The sequence below is a fragment of the Meles meles genome, chromosome 13 (assembly GCF_922984935.1).
Source record: "Meles meles chromosome 13, mMelMel3.1 paternal haplotype, whole genome shotgun sequence".
NCBI classification, from domain to species: domain Eukaryota; kingdom Metazoa; phylum Chordata; class Mammalia; order Carnivora; family Mustelidae; genus Meles; species Meles meles.
This window is the reverse complement of record NC_060078.1, coordinates 81,846,691-81,868,198: the sequence shown is the minus strand read 5'-3', so window position 1 is coordinate 81,868,198 and position 21,508 is coordinate 81,846,691. Positions and strand designations below refer to the sequence as shown.

Genomic DNA, 21,508 nt, shown 5'->3' with positions numbered 1-21,508 from the left:
AGTCATACACAGGTTAGGTGAGTGTGTAAAAAATAACTCACTGGAAGCCTGTCTACCCCTTTCATGGAGAAAAAGTTTCAACTGGGATTTTGGTCAAATCATTCCAATCTAGGACGCCCCCCAGCCCTGAGATGAACCAGGGCCCTGGGGCACTGGGGTTGCCCTCATCACTCGGTTTCTTAGATGGACTGTGGTCTCACCAAACATTACTACCAGAATGATTTTCCAATGGTCCAGCCAAAAGTCTGAGCAGTTTAACTATTTGCCACTGCAAATGCTTGATCGACCTCCTAGCCGCTGTCCAATTTGTCTTCATAATAACATTAACCTTGGAAGGCAGATACCTAGGTTTATCGCTCTATAAGGATAATTTTTTTTCATTTTGGGGCTCTACATGTTTATAAAGGGAACAAAATTGGAAGAATATTTAGGACTTATTTCTTATGCATTTAAGAGGGAAATAGCTTTGCTACACTGCCCCACAGGGGACCCCTGCTCCATTCTATCAATTAAAGAACAGGTTTCACCTCCTTCTGGCACCGTCCCCGCTCTGAAAATGCAGTGTCCCCTTTGCTCCAGCCCTCAGACAGGGGCTGTTCTCCAGCCTACTCTGGTATCTCCATTAGACAAATGGAGTGTTGCCCTTCCAAGAAACCATGACTTCCTTCACATTTTTTGCAAACAGAACAGGGCTGAATACGCCATTGTATTAAGGAGCAGAAGGAGTAAGGTTCTGCTGACTATGGTTTTCCCTCCACAAAGTGCCTGACCTAATCTTCTTAGAGAATATACACAACAAATGTTTTCCTCTTTTCTGGTGAGTACTGGTAAGTCATATAAAGAGGCACTAAAAGAAGCAGCGGGAGTGGCCGTCTGGGAGGATGGCACCCACTCTGGATTTCTGGCTCGAAGGAGCTACCCTCGGATTTTCTTTGAACCTACAAGCCCTATATGTGATCCCCGCTATGGAAGCCATTGGAAAGATTGGTTTTTGTTGCTGCCAGGTTAATTTCAAGTCAGATCCTGACTGTATTTTTACAGAGCAGCCTGTAAAATTTTAAGAGGGAGTAATTTTCTGTTTTATGGTTCCATGGTCAGTGGCTACTGACTTTGCCACTTAAAATGGGTGTAAATATTTTTTAAAGCTGAAACTAAATTCCTTATAAGTATGGCAGGTTCTTCTGTTTGGGGTGTTTAAAAATTTTTATAACCATCCTGATCACATTAAGTGGCTTTCTCCAATTCATATCCCTCATTCTGTTTCCATACAAGCACTTGATCAAGATTCTTTCTTTGAAAGCACACAGAGCCCGTGCTGTGATGAGCTCTGGGTGTTATACTTAACTAATGGGTCACTGAGCACTACATCCAAAACTAATTATGTACTATATAGTGGCTAACTGAACAGGATAAAAAAATACCGAAGAGGCTGTTTTTTTTAAGTGGGTGAAAATGAACGTGGGAAATACAGGCAAATATGTGTACTGCAGTGGTAATCGAGTCAAGACCAAAGTTAATCAACAGGAAATACATTTGACCAACTGGGCAGCAGTTAAACACATCCTTTGTCTACTCCACACACGAGAGAAGGATCAAGTAGGATAAAAGTCTACAGCTCCTTTAATTCTATAAAATTCATGAGATCAATGAGATCAATCTCTTAACCAGACCTAAAACTTCTAGACTTCTCCTGTTATGTCTCTAAAATTAAATTCGTGGGTATTCATGTGGCCATGCCCCATTCAAGGACTCATAAGTCTAAGAAGAAGGAAATCGTGTAGCAAGGAAGAGGAATCCCAATCAAATTGAAAAGATTGAGTTCTTCTTCTGGTTCTCTGTTTTTTTAAGATGGAGCAAATATTTGCTTTAGTAACTTAAAGCCATGCCCTTGTGTCTAACTGGACTAGAACAGCCTTGGTTTGGGAATAATGCTATAAATTAAGAAGTAGGGGGGGAAAAAAGAAGTAGGGTTGTTTTTTTTTTTTTTTCTGATTAGAAATGTAAATTGTTGATCAGGGTCTCTTGCAAGATATTCTGTTCATAATCACCTATCCGCGAAAGAATGTAAAACAATTTGGCAATTAAAAACAAACCCAAGAAATTCAGTGATACAAAAAAATCAAATAAAGAATAATTTTTAAAGGACGAAGTCCTTGAATTTTGTGCCAAAGCATGCTAAATTCAACCCTTCACATTCTTAGGTTGGCTACATTCTGTTTGCCAACCTGTGTTATTCTTGAGAATTGATTTCCTGAAACATATTTGTGAAGCTTCCTACAACAGGAAACTGTAAAATCTAAACAAAGTAATTTATTAGGAATTTCATCTATTCTAAGAATAACTTCGTCCCTTGATATGCTATTCTCTTGTGAGACTTGGGGCTACGGAAGGAGTCAGCTACAGCTGTAGCGAGCAACAGCCTGTACAATCGTTTATCTACATGCCTTTAGAAGAGGCCCCACAAAGAGTATCTGTGTCAGGAACTATGCTTTCTCCAAAACCCAGGGTCACTGTTTTCTGGAAGTGTTTTGGAAAACCTCTTATCTCTTTCCTGGGTGCCTTCATTGCTCGGTGGTGGGCAGACCTTTTCAGAAACACCACCAATGGCCATAGCTCTATGGTCAACTAATCTTTGACAAAACAGGAAAGAATATCAATGGAAAAAGAGATAGTGTCTTCGACAAATGGCGTTGGGAAAACTGGAAAGCCACATGCAGAAGAATGAAACTGGACCCCTTTCTCACACCACACACAAAAATAGACTCAGAATGGATGACAGGCCTCAATGTGAGGTAGGAAAACACCAAAGTCCTAGAGAACACAGACAGCAGCCTCTGCGACCTCGGCTGTACCCACGTCTTACTTGACACATCTCCAGAGGCAAGGGAAACAAAAGCAATAATGAACTGTTGGGACTTCATCAAGATGAAAAGTCTCTGCACAGTGAAGGAAACAGTCAACAAAACTAAAAGACAACCTGGATATTTGCAAATGATGTATCAAATAAAGGGCTAGTATCCAAAATCTGTTAAGAAGTTATCAAACTCAACACCCCAACTAAATAATTCAGTTAAGAATGGGCAGAAGACATGAACAGACATTTCTCCAAAGAAGACAGACAATTGACCAACAGACACAGGAAAAAATGCTCAGCATCACTCATCATCAGGAAAATACAAATCAAACCACAGTGAGATACCAGCTCACACCTGTCAGAATGGCTAAAATGATCAACACAGGAAACAACAGATGTTGGCGAGGATGTGGAGAAAGGGGAACCCCGTTACACTGTTGGTGGGAATGCAAGCAGGTGCAGCCCCTCTGGAAACAGTACAGAGGGTTCTTAAAAAGTTAAAAATAGAGCCACCCTCCAACCCAACAACTCACTACAAGGTATTTATCCAAAGGATATAAAAATAGTGATTCAAAGGGGCACATGCACCCCAATGTTGATAGCAGCACTATCAACAATAGCAAAATTATGGAAAGAGCACAAATGTCCACCAACCAATGAATAGAAAAAGAAGTGATCTACAATGGAATACCATTCAGCCCTCAAAAAGAACAAAACCTTTCCATTTGCAAAGACATGGATGGAGCGAGAGTGTATTATGCTGAGTGAAATAAGTCATTCAGAGAAAGACAAATATCATAGGATTTCACTCATAGGTAGAATTTAAGAAACAAAACAGATGAACAAAGGAGAAAGGAAGGAAAAATAAAATAAGGCCAAAACAGCCTCTTAACTCTGGAGAGCAAACTGAGGGTTGTTGGAGGGGAGGTAGATGGAGAGATGGGCTAAAGGGGTGATGGGCATTGAGGAGGGCATTTGATGTGATGAGCACTGTGTGTATATGTAAGTGATGAATCACTAAATTCTAAAATCACTAAATTATAAATAAATAATAATAAAATAAATATAAAATAAATAAATGGATATTTATCACTAAATTCCAACTAAGTAAATAATTTATTAATAAATAAATAAAAATAAATTAAATAAATAAATACAAAGAAATAATTTATTTATTTAGCTGGAATTATTTAGCTGGAATTATATTATATAATAATAAATTTTTATTATTTATGTATTTTTCACGAAATTCTGAAACTGAAAAAATTATATTATTTTATATATTATATATAATATTATTTATATAATAATAAATTATTATTTATTTATTTTTCACTTAATTCCTGAAACCAAAGGAAAAAAAAAATCACTGATGGGCACAATTTCTGCAAATCACCTTTAGTAATTAGCTGATTTTAGTTTGTTCAAGTTAAGTAACAATATTTTAATAATTAGTATTTAGTAATTTAGTAATAATATTTTAAGTAAAAATAATATCTAATATCTACTTAGCCAAATCATCCATGTAGTTCATTAAGTTAGGAGTGGCCGCACAATGCTCCCTGAATGGAGAGAGCACCTTCCAAAACCCATCGAAGAGTTGAGCAAACCCCCAGCAGCAACCATCACAAAATCAGGGTGATTCTACCCATCTCCAAAATTGACTTGACAAAACAAGGGCCAGTAAGAGTGACACGTAACTGGATTATAATCTTAATTCAGTGAGTCTTCAAACAGATTACTCAACGTGGCTTGCTTTTTTGGCGAATTATTGTGAATTTTCCAAGTATCCTTCTCTACCAAGTAGATGGGGCAGGGTGTGGGGGGGGATGCTCGGTAGCCCCAGTTCAGGTCTTACTGAGAATGTCACAAAGTATCCTTCCCCTCCCAACTTTTCATCAGCCTCATCCCCATCTAGGGTAAAATAGTACTTTTTTTGAGCCATCTAGGTGCCCCGAGAAAGATGTTTTGTAAGAGACTGCAGGAAACAGAATAGAGAGGATTGCCTTGAACAGTTCATGTACAGACATAAGGAGCCCTACATGTGTGCATTCCTCTGCAGAAGGGCCCCTGAGCTGGTTTCATAAATTAGGTCACATCTCTGACTTATGCTTGAACTAAATAATGGGGCTCTATGTTTTGTTCCTTATAGGGGATTGGATTGGGTCAAATGTTAACAAAAGATCAACGGTGGGGGACAGAGGTGGACGGAGGCTGGGGAAAAAGCCAAGGAGATGCGAACTATACATTGTGCTCTTGTGTTTGCTTCGAGGACCATTCAGACAGCCCCCTTGGCGCCGCCGTGACCCTGGCACATGAGCTGGGCCACAACTTCGGGATGAACCACGACACGCTGGAGCGAGGCTGCGGGTGCAGCGTGGCTGCCGACAAAGGAGGCTGCATCATGAACCCCTCCACAGGGCAAGTACCAACATTCCAGCCGCTTTCAGAGTTGCCACAGGTGGAATTGCATGTTGGGCAATTGCTAAGCAACAGTCTCCCTGGTTTTCTTACCAGACCACCCATGGAAACTTCTAGAAGGAGATCCCTTTCTAAGTAGCAAGCACAGGCCGCGCTCATCTGAGAGGGTGGGTCATAGGCAACCAGACTGCACTGCCACAGGGCAGGAGGACTGACCTCTTCCCTGAGAAGTGGCGAGTGGGGAGGGATGGATGTTGTCTTTGTTTAGAAATTGCAAATTATCCTACTGTCTGAGAACCGGTTTTCTATTTGAGCCCATAGCTCCAGTGCTCCCACCAGCCCAGGGCTGGGAAAACTCACTTGGCAAAGGGGGCAGGGTTAGATGGGTCACGTGGCCTTCAGAGCATGCTGGCTGGGGAGAGCGTCTTCCGTCGCCGTCGCCGGGGTCGGCCCTGCGGCAGGAGTGTCTGAAGTGCATCATTAGCGGGAGGCGGGGGTGGGCAGCGTCCCCGCCTCGGAGGCACCACCTTATCGAATTTGAGAGGTTTAAATGAGATGCCATCTCTAGGTCAGTAAATCGCGCTGTTCTTCCCTTCGAAATGCCTTTCTGAAACTCGAGACTCGGTTCGCCCGGGGAAAAGGAAGACAGTTTCATTAAGGGAGCGTCCAAATGAGGTGGAAAGAGAAGGCCCGTGGACCGATTGAGTACAGATTCTGATGAGATCCTGATGCCTCCAAGGCCCGGTCCCAAACCAGAGGGCTGTGCTCATGTGGGGAGATTTTCAGTAGGAAAGGAGAACACGCACTTGTTACAATCCTCTTTTTTTATACCTAAGTGAGTCCTTCCCAACACTTCTCTTCGTGGCACTTCCCAGGTGAAGCCCGCTCTCTGGGTTTGCTGGAAGGAAATGCTGGAGCAGGAAGCGAGTCCTGGCTGGCAGCCCCAAGACTGGCCTCTGTGGAGACCTGCTGGCAAGGGGCTGGCCCTGGGCGGGGCAGGTTGGGGGCACCTGCTAGAGGTGTAAGGGGCGGACTCTTACAGACGGAGGTTCTGCTTCTGTGAACAACAGCTTTGGGAGGTTCCTATCGAATGGCTCCTGGAGCTCCATGTTGCCCCTGAAACAGACTGGGCAGAAGGGCACAGCTCATATCCGGGACATTGCCCTGCCTGAGGGATGTTCCTGCAGCCACCTCCTTGTCACTTGGTTAGCCAGTGACTGCTTGTCTTCACCACCACCACTCACAGAGCCTTCACGGGGCATCTATTTTGCTCCTGGTTCCATCTTAAGCACAATTCAAGGGAGTTACCAAGACCCAATGGAGGGATCTGTTCTGTGTCTGTGAGAGCTGAAGCCAGGAGCCGGAGCCCGAAGCGAGAGCATCTTAGGCCAACACCAACAGGAAGTGAAATATTATAAAACCCTAAATAAAAACCAGGGAGCTCCCCAAAGGAAGGCAGGCTCCTCTGAGAAAGTGTATGCTCCTTCTCATTTACACTGTCCAGGCAGAGGTAGGATAACTATTTGGGGGGAATTTGGGACAAAGAATTCCTTCTTAGGGTGTGAAGTTGGGCCAGCGGCCTGTAGGTGTCTTCTTTTTCCAGTATCCCAGCAGGCCCGACAGAGCCCAGCAGCACTGGCCAGCGTGCCGCGAAGATCTCAGACAACGAGGTCTGTAGGAGGTTAACATACAGCTGAGTGGTGTTCGTGCTTTCTCCTTCTTGATGAGCTCCAAGCGGCTACAGAAGACTCACTGCTTGCTTAATTTCCCTGCTTATCACAAAGACACAAATGTATCAGCTTACATGCCTCCAGAAGTGGTTCCCAGCGACGGATCTCGTGAACGTTTCCGAACCCTTGATAAAATTGGCAAATGGAAGAGAAGAAAATCTAGGCTGCAGACTAGAGTAGGACGGAAGTGCCCTGGGAGACCCTATTCTGACACCAGTTGTTTGGGGTAATACAGGCAAGGGAGAAACCCCTCTGGTGTTAACCGTACTTCATCAAGAAAATGAGTGAGTTCGTCTTCTTCCTTCCTACCTTCCGTCCGTCTGTCCATCCACTGGTTCATATCCCTCTCTCCACCCACCCATCTGCCCATCCATGTACTCACCGTTCATGCCATCCATCTGCCCACCCATCTTTCCATCGGATCTCCTGTATATTCACCCGTCCTTCCCCTCACTTGTTCACATTGTCACCAAATTGTTTGGACCCCCCTGCTCCCCCCGCCCGTGCTCACGGTTCTGGGGAACGCACAGACGAGGAAGGCCCTACAGCACTAAGAATTATGTGATTCTGGAGGCACAATAGCAAGACCTACTTTCTGACACTCCCCATAATTTTGTGTCACGTCCTTCAAATTGGAAAGTCTTCATGGCAGTGTTTAAGGATATGAGCCAAATTACCCCCGGAGATATTTGAAAATCGTAGGTAGAAGCACTATTGTTAAGAGCTCAGCAAATCATTTCAAACGTGTATTTTTTTTTCCTTTACCAGGGGTTTGCTAATAGCCCTTACTTGATTTATACCTTATTAGCAATTTCTAAGTTTTCTCTTTTGCTGAGTGTGTGCTTTTGTGTAAATCTTTTCTATTTGGTTCTCGTTTATGATCTCACATTCCCATCCAGAGAGTGGTGTTTTTAATTTTCTCAGATGGAAAGAAACTTCCTAAGCAAGTGGGTGAATTAATCACAAAAGCCCACAGCGAGGGGGAGGTCAGGCCGCCCAGGCAACCCTCAGCCATCCGTCACCCACTGTAGCCTTCCAGGCTGCTTTTAATCTGCCATAGGATCCCAGTGTGGTCTCTCCCTTACCTCGTGGGGTCCCCTCGAGAGCGGCGAGTGGATTAAATGAGATCACATGGCTTTGTAAATTGTAAATCACTCCACAAATACCCAGCAGCACGAGAACTGTTGTTACTTAGCTTGCGGGGCCCAAACCGTGGGGGCCTCTTCCCGAACCCCTGTTCCGAGTTGCTGGAACCACGGCCAGTGCCACCGAACAGCCACTGAGCAACACCCACAGTCTCAGTGTGAACGGCTCGGCCAGACACTCGCCTTCCCCCAACTTCCTCCACAGTCCTGGTTTCAGGCACGAGCAGCAAACGTTCAAAATGTTGCTCAAGTCTTCGCCTCGAAGGGGACCCAAGAAGAGGTGAATCCTGATTGCTTTCATGATATTCAGGTCTCCCCGAATCAGAAAGAACCGATTCCAGATGGTGGCGAGGGGGAAAGCACAGCCCTTAGCACGCCTTGTGTATTCTTTATCGAGACTTTCCAGAATCCGAACTCCAGAACCCGCAGCACCTGCCCGTCATTGACAAGTGGGACCCGACGCCCGGGGAGAACCACGCTGGTGCCCACGCCCGCTTCAGCGCGGCGGCTTGACGTCAGCAGCACCTTGCAGGGATGGTCCGAGGGGCTTCCTGGCAGGTCGTACGGTTAATGACCGCGACGCCTGGAAAGGTCTGGAAGCGTGCGCGAGCTTGTGTTGTCTTCACGTAGATCACATGAAGACCTGCCTTGGAAAGCAGCCTTGGGCAAAAACAGTATCTGGGGGTTCGAGTAGGAGTTAGACTCAGTGGGGTCCACTGGCTCGTCAGCCGCTTGGAACATTGGGGCTGAAAGCCTGGCGGATGAAGCCACACCTATGGGAGTAGAAAAACGTGAATCGTTTGAACACGTGCGGAAAAAGATGTTTAGCATCACTGTAAATGCCACTTCCAGAGGGGACCCCCAGGAAGCGGTGCTGGCAGTCAAAAAGTGCTCTCGGGGCTTCCTCTATTTTTTTGCGGGAAGTTCTCTGTTGGGAAGAGCTGGAGGAAAGGAGCCTGTCGTGGGGGGAAGGAGGCTGAGTCTGGGACGCGCACTAACCCGCGGCTGCGAGGTCTCACGCGCTCTCATAGATGTCGGGGTGACAGCAGGAACAGGATGTTCTTCTCACCTCGTGGGACTTGCACTCTCTGGGCGAGGACAGACTTGAAAAACGGTACATTGAAAATCGCAGGCCAAAGAGCAGTGCTTTGAAAGACACAAAGGAAGAGGATGGAAAGGAAACACAGGGGCGAGGGGCCCCACTTGAATTAGGGGCTTGGGGGGGGGGACTCTCTTGGAGGTGACCTTGAAGTGAAGACCAAAAGGAAGGGCGGGTCAGAAAGCCTGCAAGGGTGGGGCCGGACCCGGCTTTGGGCGGAGGAGATGGGGGCCGTGCTGACAGCAGGCCAGGGGCTTGTCGGGGGCGGGTCAGAATGGACCGGGGTAGGGTTTGGGGGCACAGGTTGCTGGTGCTGCTGGAGAGAAGGCGGTTTGGGAGGAGTAGGAGCAAGCAAAGCCCGGTCCCCCAGGTTGGAAGGAGGTTTTGTCTCCAGGGCAGTGAGAAGTCCTTGGAGGGTTTTAGGCAGGGCAGTAACCTGATCTGACCTAACCTTTCAAGCTTTCTTCCCTCCTAAGATCACCAGTGTCCGAGCTAGGATCGCTTGCCCAATTAAGGGGTTTGTGTCTATTTTAAAAAGGCAGGGTGTGCTTCTTATTTAAAAAAAAAAAAAAAAAAAAAGTCGCCAGAGTGATAGGCTATAAATTCTAGTTTTATTTTTGCGTAATTAATAGGCACTTGGAATTCAGTGACAAGGGTCTTGCTTCAGCACACTGGGCAGAGCACCCCCCCCCACACACACACACCCTCACTTCTTCATCCTTGCATACGTGATGTACGAAATGCTCTTTGTTTAGGAGTTCACTTTGCTGTCCCTACAGTAAGCATCCTTTAAGGCCTCGACTTCAAAGAGCCGTGGAAGAGCCCTCTTGCTCTCCGTGTGTGCATGAGTGTGTGTGCTTGTGTGTGCGTCTGAAAGGAATTACTGCACAGTTTTCGGGCTGATGCTAAGATTAGGGGTTTGGAGCTGTTTGGGTTTGTTTTGTCCAGACTGGCAAAGGGCTCCTGAGCAAAGAATGTTCCATGGCTGCCAGCAGAGAACAGAGCAGCGTGTTGCGCGCGCAGGATAACAGAGGCTAAGGAAATCAGAGGAGGAGGACTCCTCACTCTTCAAGTGGCGGAAATAGTTTACATTAAGCTGACATTGTACGTTCAGGAGTAACATCTCCAACTGGATCGAATAAGCACGTTTAAGCCGAAAGCATCACCGCACTGTGTCCTCCAAAGTTTGTATCATCGGTTCATTCAGTCCCATTGAGTTCAATTCAGGAAACATTCACTGCATACCTACTTGCTACACAGCTGTCTGGACGCGGAGCACATCTGGGTGGCCTCCACCCGGGTTCAACCTTCTCTGATGAAAACTAAGAAGACATCAGGCCTGCCTCTGACTCGGGACCAGCCCACTGCAGGAAATGGGGTTAGGCAACCAGTCATCACAAAACCGCTCATTTACTCAGCTCGTATTTACTGTGCCCCTGTGTGCCAAGTCTTGGGGAGCAGAGTGAGACACAGAAGGCAGGAAGCTTCTGGAAACTCATACTGCGGTGGGATGACAGGCAACTAAACCGTGCTGATTACGTGCTAGAACCTCAGGACTCTGCCAGGGGACGTTTTTGGGGCCATGAGGCTCCCTGCAGGGGCACCTAATCTAGTCTCTTTACAAGGTCCTGGATTTCATAGCATCTCACTGATAAGCGTCGGTGCTGCAAGATAAGGAGACATTTTTTGACATAACCGTTACACCATTTCACACTTACAAGCAATGGTAATTCATTGTGAACGAGGAGCAGAACATTGGAAGGGATGGTGGGCAGGGAAGACGTTCTGGAACACAGTCCAGTCTGAACCCTGAAGAACTGAATGCGGTTGAGCAGGCTGCCCAAGATTTCCTAGCTCACGTTCTGGAAAACTGGTTTTCTGTTTGATGAGACCTCTATCTGAAAATGGGTTTCAAGGAACTAAAGGGAGATTTTCAGTGAAAGATTCCTCAGAGTTTGGGATGTGATTGGGAATAGGTAGAAATTAGATGTATTCGGGAAGTCTGTACTCTTCATAGAACTCGCATTCTTGAAGAAGAGTGCAAAATACACATAATCAAAACTCACCACCCGCCTTTGAACGCTGAGGAACTGAGATCATGAGATACATTTATCATAAGGGGATTTTAAAAGAACGGGTTTGTGGGAAATCATTTTCCCATATTAACTCTTCATTTAAAGACGATTATTTCTTTTTCTCAGTGGAAGGTTTAAGAAAGGCTTTGCTTCAGTCTTCAAAGTGTAGGGGGGGGAAATGGAAATCTTTACTCAAGGAGGGGACAGAATGAGGAACAGTAGTCACATTTAAACACTGCTGCTCAGAATCGGCTGAATTATGCAGCCAGAGTTATTCCGTTGGCTCTATCCCAACATTATCATAATGGGGAAAGGAACTGGCAGGAGACACTCTTGAAAAGAGTTCAAGAGAGAGCACCGATACGGAGAACATTCTTCCTCCTCTCTCTGTCATTAGCTGGTGCTCGCTGGGAAAATATGGGCGTTTGGCTACATGTAATGCAGAGCCCCAATACTAAAAGTCACTGCCCAAGGGCACAGTAGAATCATCCTCCTCTCTTAAGCTAGACACAAAACAGAGAGGTCAAGCTGGGGAGATGGGTCAGCATAGCCCCTGCTTCTTAAATAACCCAGTTTGGGGGAAATGCCCATAGGAAAACTTGACTTTGCCCCTAGAGGATTGCATTCCAGTGTCCTAGTGTGTCAGTAAACCATGTGGGTATTACTGGGTATTACCTAGTAAACTGTGGGTATGGCTATGCCTGTTTTAAAGAGAAGAGAGCTGGAGCTCAGAAAGTTAAATGAACTGCCTACATTTTCCAAAACTACCCAACCAGAAGTTCCAGGACATAAGTCTGAGTCGCTGGGTGCCGACACCCTGCCTTCCCACTTTCCTATGACTTCCCTCAAATAAAAATTTGCAGCAGCTAAACCTCAGGAAGAGGAGAAGGGCACGTGTCCTGGGGTAATGGTCAGAGAAAACCGTGCTCACCTTCCAGATGAAGGCTTCGAGGGACCTCCTTGCCGCCGGGCTGTATGCATTGAGGTTGAGGAGGAGTGGTGGGGAACTGGGCCATTCAGCCTACCTCTGGGTTTGCCACATGGACACGGCCCCAGCCATGTTTGGGTTTCGTGTGAGGACTAAAGCCTTCTCGGTACAGACCAATGTCCCTGGATGACTTCTGGGAGGCAGGCAAGCTGCCCCCATTTTAAAACATTTAGTTCGGCAAACTTCCTTCAACTTGTGTTACAACAGCAAAGAATTATTTCCTGTCATTGCTCGTTAATCCGGCATTTTATTTGTAGTAGAACATGTGTGAAAACATTATAGCTGAAACTCTGCCAATGCCTCCCTCCCCCTCCTACGCACACAGACACACACCCATGGCTTCCTCCTCTCCCCAGGTCATACAGCACGGGGCTCCAGGGTGAGGTCAAGGGTAAACTTTTAGGCCTCTCTGCAATCAGCAATATCCAGCAGAACCCACCTCAAGCTCCGCTAGGTCAGAAATACACAAATGTGTATTTGGCCCTTACCTAGTTTCCAGCGCCTAAAACAGTGCCCGACACATGGTGAAGTGCAGTGAATACTGCCTGAACGAAAGGACGGACAGCTGGAAGGGTGGGTGGGTGGGTGCGTGAGTGGATCGTGACGACTGGATGGAAGCAAGGAACAGTGGGTGAATGGATAATGGTTGTAGAAGGAAGGACGGACGGACGGATGGCTGGCTGGATGGATGGATGGGTCAGTGGATGAGTAAATAATGGTGGGTGGAATGACGGGTGGACGGACAGACGGACGGATGGATGGTGACTGCCGCACAATCAGATATATGCAGAGTGAGGCCGTCTTTCCACCTTTTGTATAATGGCTGAACCTCTGGAGAGAAGATTCTGAGATGGCTGTCTTTTATAGCAAGAGCTGAGAAACCCCAGGGAAATGGGTGGTAAATAGTGACAGAGTCCATTGCTTTTTTTTCAGACGTACTCTGGAGAGCAGAGTGACAGGAGCAATTTGCTTCCAAAAAGCGAAGTCCTTCTCCAAGTGGCTTCTCCTGAAAGCCTGTGCTTGATCTAGCTGAATTCGGAGGAGAGGGCTCAAAAATATAAAATCTGAAAGTCGTGGTAAGAGTAAGGCCCTATAGACTTCACAGACCACTCCCTGGTCTACAGAGAACTTTCATGTCTCCTTTCTCATTTAATCGCGCCTATGAGAAAAGGGCAATATAATCATCTCCATTTTACAGAGGAGAAAACCGAGCTTTGGGGAACCTACCGGCCCATAGGTAGCATGGGTCAGACTCCAGACGTCAGTCCACAGCTTCTGGTTCTCGGCCCGTTCCTCCGCGCCTCCCGACATGTGTCTGAGCGGAGGAACCTTTGGTTCCAAATCACTGGGTGCGGGGTGGGGTGGAGCCAGGGGCCAGCCCAGTGTCGGGAGTGAGGCAAGGACAGGACTCACGCAAACTTCAGTCCAGCCTGGGTAGCTTGGAGGTATCCAGCATGACTACTCCTTCTACCATATTTGATTCAAAGTGGCTTTCCCGTTAGACTCTTAAGAGGCAGCAGCGACTGGCAGGATCTGTCTGCTCCAGCGGAAGGTCTGTCTGCTCCGGCAGGAGAACAGCGTTCTCTCCGGCACACACTCTGCCCCTGACTCACCTCGGGGTCTGTTTGCATCTGCCGGAGCTCAGTCCCTGATGAGCTCCACGCAGAGACAGGGGCCTTTTCTTACAATGACGCTGAGAAACTCACCTGAGACACAGTCTCTGAGGGGCCGGTCCCCTGCCTTGAGCCCCCCCCCCCACTCTGCAGGCCTGGGTTCAGGAGGAAACCACCCTCAGCACACAGAAGAGAGAGGTCTGATTTCTGGAAACGTCCAGGGACCTCCCGCGTACCTCTCAGTGGACCGGCGGAGCACAGTTGGCCTCTTTCTTTATTAAAAATTCTAGGAAATTACATTTGTGCTTTAATTGTTTTCCAGGGAGGAGGAGCAGAGGTCAAAGTTCACATGTAAAAACATGAATTATAATGTGCCACAGATGGCTTCCTTCTGAATCCCAGGTGTTTGCTATTAACAATGGAAATGTCCTACTAAGGACGTTTTTGATCATTCGCTCCTGGCCTCGTGTTTTCCTTCGCCTTCTGCGGCCCATCTGGTAGCCCCACTGGGTCAGCGTTTGGCCCTAATGCAGTCCCTTTGCGTTCCTGGAGTTGACAGGAGGAATTCCTTTCGGTCACCCCAGGGTTCGTTCTGGCGTATGAGCCGGGGTTCTCAGGGTCGTGCCCTGTGCCCCCACGGGTGGGCAGAAGGCAGACTCGGGGTCACTTCCGCCCCCCTCCACACACACCTGGGAGGGTCTCCCAGCAGAGCCACGCTGCTTTCCAGGCGGAAGAGCCCTTCCTTCCTCTGCCCACAGCTTGCTGGGGCTGGAGCAGGCTCCCCGCCTCCCCCAGGGGTGTGCCTTCTCGATAAATCCCGAGACAGGGCCGCTGCTTCCCATTACACCAAAGACGTTCAGGGAGGTCCCTGAAGGTACGTTTGGGGTAACGTGCAGGATCTTGGGGTGTTGCTTCTGCCTCTACCTGACTTCAGGGAGCCCAGGCCTCGGGACAGCTGCCCATCCATGGATGCTGATGGTCCTGGCTCAGTCATCTGTTCCAGGTCCCGCTTGAGACTGCCCCGAGGCCCCCGCCCTGGGAGTAACTTCTAGAAGCCGCTCCCCAAGGCCTCCCGACTGCCTTGGAGGCAAGGTGGGCTGTCGGCGCAGAACATGGGACGTCAGGTCAGAGAGCTGTGTTCTGAGACCTGAGATGACTGTGCGGAGGTACATAAGCTCTCGGAGCCTTGTGTCCCCCTCCGCAAAATAGAAATGATGTAATCTGACTCATGGGGGTATGGGTGGGCGAGAAGGCCCCCTGAGCCCCCGGCCCACAGCAGGGGCTCGCTGACCATTGGTATCTACGCTCATTACCCTTGACCGGGGTCGGGGGTAGAGAACGCCTGCAACGGGCCGACCCCCCTGAGCGGCACCTCCGTCCCGTCAGGCTGCCAGAGACCCGGCCAGTCCCAACAGCACCGCCTTCTTGCTCACTCCTGGACTTGCTGGTCGAGTCTTCGGCCCTGGGCACAACTGTGAGAAAAAGAAAGATTTTTGCTTTTTTTTTTTTTGAAGGTGGCCCTAGAATCTTTGGTTTGAAACTTGACCGGGTTATCGGTGACCTGCTCCCTCTCGCTGTAAATAGGCCTCGGGCTCGAGGAAGCCCCGTCCTCTAGGAAGGGATGATGACGGCCACGCGGGGTTTGCGCTTCTGGAGGGAGGAGGAATGCGGGGACATCGGCTCTAAACTGTTAACCTACGAGTTGTTTTTGAACAAAAAGGTCTTCGGACTAGTTGTGGAGGGAATGCTCCAGAATGAGTCATGAGCTGGTGTTCTCTGAGCACGGGGCCAGGTGTGCTGCGTTCGGGCCTGGCCTGGGCCGTGGAGGGCAGGGTCAGAGGACCGGGGAGAGGGTGCTCCCGTGACCCGAGCTTCGGGAAAGACTCGGAAGGAGCCTCCAGGGTCTGCGGCCAAATGTGGCAGGTAAAAGGGGTCCAAGTGCGTTTTTGTTTGTTGGTGCTCCTCAGTCCCTGTTCCGGTGGAGTGAGAGAAAACCAGCCCTTCCATTCTTGAGCTGGGTCTCTTCGCTCCTTTCACACCGTGTATGCACTTAATTGAGGGTCGTACTTAACTGCCTGCTATCTCCTGGCCTCCTGAGTCATTTTCCTCTCAAGCTGACATGTCCTTGTGGGTTTAAAGTCTAAAGATTGCTACGTTTGGGCCACAATTAGGATAAATTCTGCATCCTGTCGAAATGTTTCTAGGTCCTTGCATGTACAAGACACTTGTAGTCAGTAATTGGAAATAGCAAAGCAGCGATTCTAAAAAGAACTACACAGCTGCTTCCTATGAGCACGGCACCCAGCCTCTCCCTGTGCTCCCAAGGTAAGTGGAGGCTCGCCCCACTTCTGTCGGAAGCTCACTGACCCTGGCCCCTGGCATGTAAAGAAGTCGTGGTACCCCCTTCCTACAGATGTGAAAATGGGCTCGGTTTTAAACGTGGCTTTAGTTGTGTCGATGGGGCACTCAGACTCCATCTTCCCCTTCGGGACTTTTCTCCCCCGGCTCCGGGCAACACGCGCTCCCCCACCCCCTGCTGAGTGTATCGCTTCTCCTGTCAGGAGGAAATAAAACTCCACTCTAGTCTGCAAAGAGAGACCGGCAGGAAGCAGAATGTCGGCACCACATTTTCTAGAACGAACTCTGCCTTAATCATTTATCAGCTGTGGGAGACGTGAGGCGGCGGTGGTGGGTTTTCTTTTGCAATCGATTGAAGCAAATCTGGAAGGCTTCCCATCCGTCCCGGCTTCCTGCGACGCTGGCTCTTCCTGTCACACGGTGGCGTCACCTCCGAGGGGTTCCTAGCAGCTGTGCAGGCCACTTCCCCTCCTTCCTCGGGTCACTTCTGCGTCTTTCCTGCAGTCAGCACAGACTGATGTCACCCCCAGAGCTCGGAACTGGGAACCCGGACTCTGGGACCCAACCCACATTTATTAGAGGCGAGGACGTCTCGGGAAACCTGGTGCACAGTCACCTCCCGTCCCCCTCAATTCAGCCTGGTCACACCAGCTTTCCCTGGCTGCCTCGTTTCCAGCAAGAAGGGCCATTGTCTCCGGATAATACCCGGAGAGCTTTCGCAAGGCAGCTAACTGCTGACTTCTCCTGTCAGGGCTGATAAATTGGCTTAGTATGGTTCACCCCACGAATATAGCAGGGAAATGCACTATAGGCACCTGCAAGCAAAGAATTTTCTGACTGCGGATTTGTCAAAGTAAAAGTGACCCGTAATAATGTTTTACCTGGCAGCTTTGTGACTGCTACAGTATGAAGCCAGGCAGCATTTACGGTGAGAAGCCCTAAGCTGTGTTCCTCTTTCGAAAAGTGGGTTTTGTGTTTTGTTACTTCCCCCCATGTCTGCAGCTGTCTGTTTTGTCCACGTTTTATTTCCGACCTTGAACTCTGCGTGGTGAATTTGCCCCCAAGTGCCCTTGGTAGTGAAAAACTCGAGGCAGAGGCGGATGTAACAGCAGAGGTCACGTCCGAGCAGGAGAAGGTCACTCCGCGTGGTGTCCGCCCGTGAGCCGAAAGCAGCACTTTCTCTGGGTCTGACGTAGAATCATTGGGAAGCGTCCTCATGCGGAGGACAAGTGTCTTGCTGAAGACCTTCTTTTCTAAATAATGTTCCCGTCTTATTGCTTTGCACCACTCTTTCCTTGCTATATGTCAATTCAATTAGCAGCTCTCCTGACATATTTGGCATAATTTATGAGAGGTGTTAAAAAGCACTTCATGATGAGCTTCCTGAAAGCTCTGGAAGGAACTGAGGCTTGTCTTTTTAAGCCACTGACCCTGGGCCATAGAAGACCTTCCATGGTATGGGCAACGATGTAGCCCAATGTAGTGCTGTTTCCATCTGTCTGCGGGGAACACGGCTCCTCCATGAGGCAGGAACAGAGCCAAGCAACAGCAGGCCGAATTCCCACACTATGGAGCTGGAAGCAAGAGGAAGGAACTTGCTTCAGAGCAGAAACCTCATGTTCCATGACCAGAACCTTCCGTGGCACTTTAATTAGTATATAGTGATGACTGGTTCGTCCTTCTGCTGCAACACTGAAAGATATCCGAAAATGTATTCATGATATGAATTTGGCTTTAAAAGACAGATAGATACTCATGGAATTTTTAGCATCTGCCTAAAATGTTTTCAAAATGCTATACATTTGGGCTTTTCTTCCTTAGAGAATGGAACCACGGTGTAAAACAGAACAATTTCTAATTTGAGTGCGTGGAAGGTGAACTTTGATGCACCTAGATTGTATTTCTTATTTTCTGACCTAAGTAGATGTGGTTTTATCCCTATTACCTTTATGACCTCTCGGTTTTAAATCTAGGTCAGTTGTTCTCAAACCTTAATTTTGATAAATAGTGTCACAGCATGGATGAACCTTGAAAACATTATGCTAAGTGAAAATAGCCAGATATAAAAGGTCACCTAGGGCATGATTACATTTCTATGAAATGTCCAGAACAGGCAAATCCAAAGAGACAGAAAGCAGGTTCGTGGTTGACAGGGACTGTGGGGAGGAGGGAATGAGAAGTGACTGCTTACTGGGTATGGGGTTTGTTTGGGGGCTCGGGAAAATAAATGTTCTGGAACTACTAGTGGGGACAGTGGTACAATATTACGAATGTTGTAGCGGCTACTGCGTGGCATACTTCTAAACGGAGACTCTGTTATGTGGATTGTACCTCTATTTTTTTAAAAAATCATCGGGAGGGCTTATTAAAACACAGGTTGCTGGGTCCCAACCCTGAGTTTTTTCTGACTTGGAAGGTCTGGGTGGGGCCTGGGCATGTGCGTTTCCAGTAGGTTTCCAAGTGATGCTGATGTGAGGACCACACTTGGAAAAACACCGATCCAGGCATATGGTGGGCAGTGGGAGGTTATGTCCTTCGTGTTTAAATCAGCACGTCAAGGGTGTATTGATCCCTGGCCATGTTCTGGCCGTTCCCACCAGGTCATGCAGTGTGCGCAGACCTCAGTCACGAGGAAAATGGGTTTTGAAATAACGGAACTTGGGTCTTCCATCCCCTAACTGCAAACTCACAAAGCAACCCTTTGTCTTGTTGGCAAAATGAGAAGAGTCTTACCTGTCTCACTGGATTGCTTGGAAGTTTTAAGCCCAAAAGCAAAAAAGTATAAAAGGAGAAAGAAATATTACTGAGAAAGTACCCACCATGCCACGCAGCTTGGAGAAGTTTCTCAATATATAGTTATTTTTAAAAATATGTAGATATGTTAACTGAATATAATTATAATTTTATTTTTTTATATAAATCTTATGTTATATGGATAAGCATGCATAGTATATTTTATTTATATGTAAATATATGTCCATAGTTTATTTCTATGGATGGAGAGGTGGTGTGGGGCATAGGTGTGTCCTGTAGCTCCCTTGGCAAAGGCCCTACAGGGGGACAGTGGGAAGGGCTCCAAACATATTTGGGATCCTCCTCAGAGCTTGGATTATCATAGACTCTTGGAGACTCCTTCTTGAGTAAGAAGGGGGTAAGTGATTCCATGAAAGAGTAGTGAACAGACCACCCAAAAGTTTTAATTCTACTGTCACCCAAAGCTCAGAGACAGAGTTGGCACTTAGGAAGTAGGGTAATGAGCTTGGCTGTGCCAAGCATCTTCCTGATGTCATTCTTTTCCTTGTGACTGAATTGAAGAAATCGCCATCTTAGTAATTACTGGGCTGATAGATACATACTGTCCGTGGGTTCTTGACACTGTGTTGGGGAGTCGCTTCTATACCTCGTTCATCGTCCATTGGCACATTTTTCATCAAGATGAATAAACCGTTCTTTGACTCTTTAAGCCAAGACCTCAACAGTTCACTGGACATTCTGCAACCAGTGGCTGTTTGGATGTAAACATTTTCAAATATACGTCGATTAGAATTGTATTGTATTAGAGGAATCTAATATTTGGTGCCATCAAATTCCCTTTGAAGATCTGCAATCATTTTAACTCAGTAATTTCTGTTTATTGGAGGAAGGGTCATTGGGTTAAATATAACTTCAGATATTCTCTATTTGCTTGTCATTCAAAAATAGTTTGCTTGGGGCAGCTGGGTGGCTCAGTCAGTTAAGCATCCAACTCTAGGTTTCCGCTCAGATCGTGATCTTAGGGTCATGATACTGAGCCTCATGCAGGGATCCATATGAGTCTGCTTCAGACTCTCTTTCTCCCTCTCCCTGCGCCCCTCCCCCTGCATACTTGCTTACTCTTCCTCCCAAATAAATAGATCTTTTTTTTTTTTAAGTTTGCTAAAAAGGGAGAAAATAACAAGAGTTTGAAGTTCTTATGAAAAATGCTTTGCCTTCAGCCATTATCAGTACCTGGTCCATGCAGGGCAGAGCACACCCCCCACCCCCACAATCACCATCATTTAATGATACTCCCTGGAAGTCTTTCTTGCCATCGGCATCAACTCAGGTGGCCTAGGGGCCTTCCACTGAGCAAATTCTTCTAGGCCAGTCACATCTCTCCACGTGTCTTTGCACCAGCTCTCCCCTGTGCCTGGAACCTTCCTTCTCAAGATGTGCCCACAGCCTGGCCCCTCACATCCTTCTGATGAGAGCGTCAAATGCCACGTCCACCCCCGCTGATGTCTTTCCCTACCTGCCTCCCTAAAAATTCTATTCTTCCCACACACGTCTCCTTTTCCTCTGTCTTCTTTTTCTCTTCGACATCCCATTCTCGCACACTTACTTGACCCTGTTAACTTTGCATCACCTTCCTGCCCCACTGGAATGCAAGCTCCACGACGGTCAGGATTTTTCTATGTTTTGTTCATTCCCCTATTTGAAAGAGAAATAGAAATTTAGTCTTACACAGATAACTTTACTTCTGACAGCATCTAGCACGGGCACACAAATGTGGTTTTGCCAACAAGGATCTCTTCTCCTCTCCCAAACACTCTGAAGCTTAAATCCTGGACTTAAACTGATCTCATTCACCTTATTACTATCTGCCCCTTTTCTTTGCTGTCATGTCCCCAAGCCCAATAGGTATTTGTTATTTTGCAAGACAATGAGATGGGGGGACCTGTGTGAGCTAGAGCTGGAAGCTGGCCTTCGCCCTCACCCTCTGGACATTGTAGACATTCTCTTCCCCCTTGTGAAACAGGGTGATTCGTGCCACCCTTTCCCTAGGAGTCTCTCCGCTGCTGTTCTTCTTGCTCTAAACCCTTCCTCAGATTTACAGGTGATCCTAGTGTCTTTTCTATGAACTGTTGAAACATTCTAGAAATCAGTTCCTTTCCAGAATGAACTGGTGAGATTCATCACAACACCTGCTTTCATAGCTCATGAGAATGGTATTTGGTCTCCTGGATCAGGCCCCGACATGCATAAGTGTCCTAGGACTCTCAACACAGAAGAAACTCTGATCCTCGTCTTGCTGAAACTTACTTCTTTGCAAAGTGAAGAAGGGCTCTTAATTCCCTGTGTAATGTACCGTTGTCTCTTCAATACAAAGCACTTCTAAACTGATAAAATTATAACTTTCTTGTGATCATCATTTGAAGCTATTCAGCCTTGTTTTGATATCAAGAATCATCAGGGGCTCCTGGGTG

General features: G+C 47.4%; 1 protein-coding gene across 1 annotated transcript in view; it reads left to right on the top strand.

The window, feature by feature from the left end:
- ADAM12 (ADAM metallopeptidase domain 12) overlaps positions 1 to 21,508 on the top strand; it is a 346,383-nt gene that overhangs the window by 266,371 nt on the left and 58,504 nt on the right. Inside the window, exon 11 of the mRNA XM_046027701.1 lies at positions 5,127 to 5,275. Within this exon, the coding sequence (XP_045883657.1) occupies positions 5,127 to 5,275 (149 nt within the window). The remainder of the gene's footprint in view (positions 1 to 5,126; positions 5,276 to 21,508) is intronic.